This window comes from Camelus ferus, chromosome 29, assembly GCF_009834535.1.
Source record: "Camelus ferus isolate YT-003-E chromosome 29, BCGSAC_Cfer_1.0, whole genome shotgun sequence".
NCBI classification, from domain to species: Eukaryota; Metazoa; Chordata; class Mammalia; order Artiodactyla; family Camelidae; genus Camelus; species Camelus ferus.
The window spans coordinates 26,042,164-26,049,145 of record NC_045724.1 but is presented as its reverse complement, the minus strand read 5'-3'; the positions used below and the strand labels follow the sequence as shown (position 1 = coordinate 26,049,145).

Genomic DNA, 6,982 nt, shown 5'->3' with positions numbered 1-6,982 from the left:
ATGGTGGAGATTTTCTGCTTTCCCAGGACGGGTCTTCACGAGCTGCCACTCTGTCCAGCTTAGTTCCTCTGTGCATTCATTTAAGTTACTTTGCCCTGGAAATAAGCATTATCAAATATCGCCCTTGAGAACATTTACTTCCGGATACTTTATAACTGGTGGGTAGTTTTCAATATAAGACTCACTCTCATATTACATCAGGTGCCCACAAGGGATGCACTCATGTGCTCTGCTCAGAACCACCCCCGCACCCTTCCGCAGGGGTCCAGGAGAAGAGACAGACAGACACTACAGCTCAGTACTAGTTCCTACTTAAAACCAGGCAGCCGTCATTTAACTAAAACTGGGCTTTAAAAACACCTTAACAGTTGAGAAAGGAGAACTTTTTAAACAAAAGATAAAGCAAGCGTCAATGCCTAAATAAAATGACAAAATGTGATACATGTTTAATAACAAGAAACTTTATTGAATTACAAATTTAAAAATGGATCACTTTATTTTAAAGTGGAGCTACTTTAATTTTATTCTTCTTAAACTTATTCTTTCAAAAAGGTACTTTACTTTTCAAATGATAGGTTACTCTGTGATCTGACAGAGCAGAGATGGGCTGGTACCAGTGGGCCAGTTCTCATACAGGGGTCTTAATCTGCACTGACATCGAAGGGAGCTGCAGTGAGCGATGGGAGAGGGGCGGAGGGGGCGCCCAGCACATGCTGAGGTCTCCCTACGTGTCTGATGCACGCAGATGGAGCAGAATGAAGCATGGGCGTGGCACCGGTGGCCTGAAGACGTGCTACAGCAAGCCCACCGAGGAACCCACGTGAAAATCATCTTCTCTTACTCTTAACAAAATAGATGGCACACACTTAACTGTGAGGTCCTCACGGTAAACGAGCCGTGTCACAGCCCACAGACTAGCTCGTTCCACAACCTCCTTCTTGTGCAACAGAAAGAGAGCCAGCAAATTAGAGTCAAGACAGAAATGTGCCCCACCCTTTCCACGCATAAGGACCACCGCTGTAGAGACTTCTATAAACCTTCAAGTCCTTGGTCAGCGTGGATCTCCAAATTAAAGTCAAGTCAGGAACTGTTCACAGTAACTACACTCTCCTAAAACGCTAACATCTTCTTCCCAGTATGTCTTCCTACAAGGGGAAAAAAATGGTAGAAAACTTTCCTTCTTGGCCTGTGCTGGGATTTATGAAAAGCCTACTAAGACGGCAACAGTGTTCCACAAAACTAAAATGCATTACAAAGTCAAACAGGCAAATAAACAATAAACAAAACTCATTTCAACAAAGTCATATTTCCAAACGTAAAATCTATTAAGAACAAGTAATAAACATGTACAAGAAATTACAAGAAATGAAGATCACATTTAGTTACAAATGCAAAATAATATCTAATTATCCCAGACTTGTGTACATAATAAGTAAAATCAATTTAATATGCTAGTTCAAATATTATGTACAATTTAGATAAGCTGGTCAAGTATTATTTGAATACACACCACGTCTGATAAACTTATAATTATATTACCTCTTCTCCTCTTTAATATTTGCAGGTACATGCCAATATGGGAAAAAAATGTAATTTCCATTTGTGTATCAACTGAGAAGAATAACATTGCTACTGCATATGTTTCAGATTGTAAAAAAGTTAAGGTACACTTTCCTTTAAGAAGAAAAAAAAGGTAAAAATAAACTGCCAAAAGTTTAATATCAACTTACTTATAAAAATGAAAAAAAATGTTTTGAAACAGGTACCATACAATTATTATGTGGTCTTCCTACTGGTCCGAAACTACAGAAGGCATTTAAGGAAGGGATGCTATGTCAAAAACATGACTAACCCAAGGGATATACGTTACTTTAAAAATCTGATTTGCAGGAAAACTAGTTGGTTGGCCTAGTCTTAAAGCTAATTACAAAATCCATTTTCTTAATGGTCCAGACACTTCGCCAATTCTTCCAACTCAACAGAACTGTCAGAAAAGAAGAAACATCGTGTGAGAATTTTAAGAACAAACCATGGGGTGTGCCCTCCCCCGTTTACGAGAGCCTGCAGCGCACACCGCTAGAGAAAGGGGCAGTTCTGAGAAAGACGCTTTATTTTCCCGACGCGAACAGCCACCTGTACTAAGCGTCTGGCTCTTCCAACTTAGAAATCCTAGGAATACACAGAGGAAGAAATAGTATAAAATATTTTTTATTAAGTATTTAAAACTTAATAAAAAGTACTCTTTAATTTTTAGGTTAAAAGAATTCATTCCAAATTTGAACTTCTAGAGTAAGCCACTCCAGGCACCAGCTTTCTACATTAACTTCAACTTTCTTAAATCTGACAGGCACTGCGTCAGACACCACGCAACAGCAAACTGCAAAACACCCAGTCAGTCATCACCACCACCACCGCCCACCACGCAAAACAAACCCGAGCACGCTGCCTGGCCAAGCCAGACGTGCTCAACGGGGTTGGAAAAAAAAGGAGCACCCCGCTCTCAGACCAATTAAAACACCTGCCGACTCAGGAGAGGAAACAGTTTCCAACCATGAAGGTCCTCTCAACACCACCAATGTTCCCACTCAGAACTAAATCTCTGTGTGTAACACAATGGGTCCTGGCTTCAGCCCCTAAAACAGCACCCAGAGCCAAAGTCTCACACTATGTGAGGATACCGTCCCCTCGGCTGGCTTTTATTCACTTCCGATTTTCAGAAAATGTTTAACCTATGTGAGTAATTCAAAATAAGCATTAGACTAAAACGTCTAATGTAACTATAATTTAAAAAAAAAATCTTGTATAAATTTCACAAAAACTTTAAAAAATACTAGCATTTCTGGAGTACCAACAGTTATCAGGCACTTTAAATATCTTATTTCTGCTCGTCACCACAGCCTGAAGCGTAGGCCTTACTCACATTTACTACATGAGAAAGGAGTTCAGAGTCTGTCTGGCTCCGAAGACCGTACATTCCTGCCCCGTGGGCCTCCCCAACCCCACACCCCTCACCTCCCCCTCCATCCTGGGCATGCTGTGTAGTTCTTCCACCTCTGTGGCTGACAAAAGTCACTCAGGAATGAACCATTCAGTGACAGCTGGCCCATGTGGGGCTAACAGTGTGAACGAAGGCCCAGTGAAAAGCCCCCGAACCCCGACAGTGCTCGTCCGGGGCCCCTAAATCAGCACTAGAGACACCGGCTGGATTCAACCAGGCACAGTAGCTGTTCCAGAATCAAAACCCACGAAGACAAGGCAGACGCACGCACAGGTTTTCTGCAAGAGCAGAAGTCTAAGCAGCTGAATGGCTCCAGCACGCCCAGGAAGGCGGCAGAGCGACTGCCCACCTGAGACTCCACCCGGCCCTTCCCGCACCAGGCCACCGTGACGGCGGGTAGGTCAGGGTGACACTTCACGTCCAGTGGGGCCCCAGTGCTAGGCAGTGTGAGCACGTCACACACCCGGACCCAGGCAGCCCCGTGAGTGGGGGGCAGGGGCCGGCGGACGCCCTACCTTCCATCGATTTCCACACTCGTTGCAGACGACGAACGTTGTCATGGGCTCATCGGCACTCCGCGTCTGGACCTGCGGCAGAGTCAGGGGAAGATACTTCTCACAAAACTACACAAAGTCCACGCTAGACAAGAACGTTCTACATGAAGATCCAATAACCACCACAATGGTGCCACAGTAAAATGTGTACGGGCCTGAGAAAAGTTCAAATAAGCTAAGTAACGTGGAACGAACACACATCTCCAAACTCCATTTGTCCAAGTCCTCCTTGTTTGTCTTTCCATGTTTAATTTACCCCAAATAAGTGGAAAAATCATCTAAAGTCACACATTATACTTTTGGTAAATGGCTAACAAATATGAAAAATTTTCATCATAAGAAACATAGAAACATTAATTAAAAGGCATATCAATTTTCTCTTAAAAATTAGCAAAGATGTAAAGCTTACAAATATTTCATTCCTACAAATATAAACTGCTACAACCTTTCTAAAAGTTAGGCAGCAACAAGGCAAGAGCCTTAAATACCCATTCTCTGTGACCCAGGAACTTGGTATTTGGTTTGTTGTAAGGTGGTAATTAGAAACACTAATAAAGGTCCACCTACAGCTCAACACCACTCATCACGGGCAAAATGCAAATTAAAACCACAGGGAGTACCACCTCACACCCGCCAGAATGGCTGTGAGCAAAAGGGCAAGAAACAGCAAGTGCTGCCAAGGACGGGGAGCAAAGGGAGCCCCTGCGCACTGCTGCTCACACACAACGCAAGGTGGTGTGGCCGCTGTGGAACACAGTATGGAGGCTCCTCAAAAAATTAAAAATAAAACTACCATACGATGATCCAGCAACTCCACACCTTGGCATGTATCTGAAGGAAATGAAATCAGTATCTCAAAGAGATTATCTGCACACGTGTTCTTTGCAGTATTATTCACAATAGCCAAGATGTGGAAACCACCTCAATGTCCTTCAGCAGATAAATGGATAAAGGAAAAAACGGCATATATACACAAAAGAACATTATCCAGCCATAAAAAAGAAGGAAATCCTGCCATTTGAGACAGCATGGATGCATGTGGATGGCACCGTGCTAAGTGAAATATGCCAGACAAAGACAAACACTGTGTGACATCACTCACATGTGGCATCTAAAAAAAAAAAAAAGCTGATTTCATAGAAACAATAAATAAATGGTGGCTGCCAGGGGCTGGGGGAGGGAGGAAATGGGAAGCTGCAGGTCAAAGGGCATAAAGTTGCAGTTACAAGAAGCAGCTCTGAGGAACTAATGCACAGCATGGTGACTGCTGTTAGAGGAGAGCTAAGCATTCTCACCACAAAAAAAAAAAAGAAGAAAAGAAAAAATTAACTATGTCAGGTGATGGATGTGTTAATTATCTTGATCTTGGTAATCATTCCACGATACATAGGTGTGTCAAATCATCACACTTTAAATATATACAATTATATTTGTCAATTATTCTTCAGTTAAAGCTGGAGGTAAAGATTTGTATACAAGGATGTTTGAAGAGTATAATTTTATAACAACACAAACACTGGAAACAAGTTAACATCCAACAGGGATATAATGAAATACATTAGGGTCTATCCATCTGACGGAACAGTATACAGCTATTAAGATGCTTATGAAGGTTTTTTAAAAACTTAAAGGAAAATGCTCACACTATAGTAGTTAACTGGGGTAAAAGTATATAAAATGATTTACAATATTTAGCTGCAACTACATTTTTTTAAAAACCCACAAAATACTACAGGCACCAAAATATGGATGACTGTCCTCTCTGGATGGCAGGTTAATGAGTGATTTTTAACTTCCTGTTCAAACTTTTCTGTATTTTCCAAATTGTTTGTAAGTAGGTATACTTACACAATAATTTAAATAAACTTAATATTATTTTTAAATATTTAATTTTCTGTCAATCAAAAAATTCAACCTTCAATAAAAAAAAAAAGAAAAAAGAAAATTCCCTAAACCTGTTAACCTGAAACATAACAGTTAGTTGTTCTTTAAAGGGAAAATTTTGAATTTAGCAGATTATAGATATAGCACAATTTATTTGGCAAATGAAATTAATGACAATAATAAAAAAAAAACATCTTCACACACGCACATACAAACAAAACAACTACTAACGTGGCTCCTTTCAGCTGTTTAAGAATAAAAAGGTTAGTCACAACATGTATGAAGATAAAAGTAATCAATATGTTGCAAAAAAGAAATAAATTATCTGGAAACTAGGTAAGCTAAAAGTACCAGGACCCAAGGAAGGAAGAGCAAAGAACTTTCCCTAAATTACATGATCCTGACAAATAAAAAGAATTATAGGCTGTTTACATATTAACCAATAATCAACTAATTAGCTCTTAGAGAAAGAATGTGGCCATTTCCTTAAATTCTGTATTGTCTTACAAATTTCATTTAATTTATACAGCTTTCACAGTAACAATTTCTAAGAAAGTCTAACTACATTAACGTATTTTTAATTAACAGGAACCCGTCAGCAGCACCCCTCGCGAGAGAACGAGGGCCCTTGCGCAGCCACGCACCTGCGTGTAGGTGCAGTTCTTCTTCTTGCACTTGCCGCACGTGAACAGGTCCGTCTGCGTCCCCCCCGTCTTGGCCATCTGGTGCTCTCTGATGGCCTCTTTGGTCAGGTTTTTCCGCATCTCCTTGAGTTCGTCACTAGCCATTTCCTACCGGGGAGACGGCAACACCATTGGTCACAGGCACCTTCTGCACACACGCTGAATGCTTTTTATGCTCCATTAGTTTAGTAATAGGACCAAAATCAACTCTTAAAGTTTCAAAAGTGAAAAATTAATATTTTTCCTCACAGGACTCATAAGAGTTTGCTTCCTCTTAAAAGGTTTTCAAATACTTACAGGTTTGTGCGTGAAAACTGGCTTTAATTACCATGTAAAGGCTTGTAGACAGTGTAACCCTGTAGCAATGGGCACCTCTAGTATCCAGACTGGTGTCTACCGTTGTCCCCACACCCCCAAGACTGGAACCAGGGACCTCGAAGGAACGTGTGATTTCAGCTTGAGTCAAGACATGCACAGGATGAGTCAGGGTCATCTTCCTGTGCCAGAAAGCATGGAAGCCACCTGACTACCGTGGTTAAGTCACATGGAGAGAGGAGCTACAGGAAGGAGCCCCCACTGGCCACAGGTAGGACGGCTTCTTCAGCCATCATATGAATGGCTGGAAAGGCCAATCTCCACGGGATAAATACAGTCGCAGGGCCATGACGACACTCAGAAAAGAACAGCACAAACACAAGCAAAAATGACAACCCACCCCCACCCCCCTGCCCCGGCAGTTACTAGGGCTCCACCCCTGCTTCTGTAACTGTTAAGCGGAGGGAAAGAATGACACGCCTCCCCTGCCCTTCCCATCCTAAGCAACAGGGCAACCCGGAGGAGCCCTCACTCAGGGCAAGTCCTTC

General features: G+C 41.8%; 1 protein-coding gene across 2 annotated transcripts in view; it reads right to left on the bottom strand.

Moving 5' to 3' along the window:
- Positions 1 to 439: 439 nt before the first annotated feature.
- Positions 440 to 6,982, bottom strand: part of TCEA1 (transcription elongation factor A1) — a 28,678-nt gene continuing 22,135 nt past the window's right edge. The window contains exons 8-10 of one of the 2 annotated variants that reach the window (XM_032470292.1): positions 6,081 to 6,227; positions 3,514 to 3,585; positions 440 to 1,984 (exon numbers count right to left, since the gene is read on the bottom strand). In XM_032470292.1, coding sequence (XP_032326183.1) covers positions 1,976 to 1,984; positions 3,514 to 3,585; positions 6,081 to 6,227 — 228 coding nt within the window. In that variant the 3' untranslated portion in view covers positions 440 to 1,975. The remainder of the gene's footprint in view (positions 1,985 to 3,513; positions 3,586 to 6,080; positions 6,228 to 6,982) is intronic. The other variant, XM_032470293.1, reaches the window with a different exon arrangement.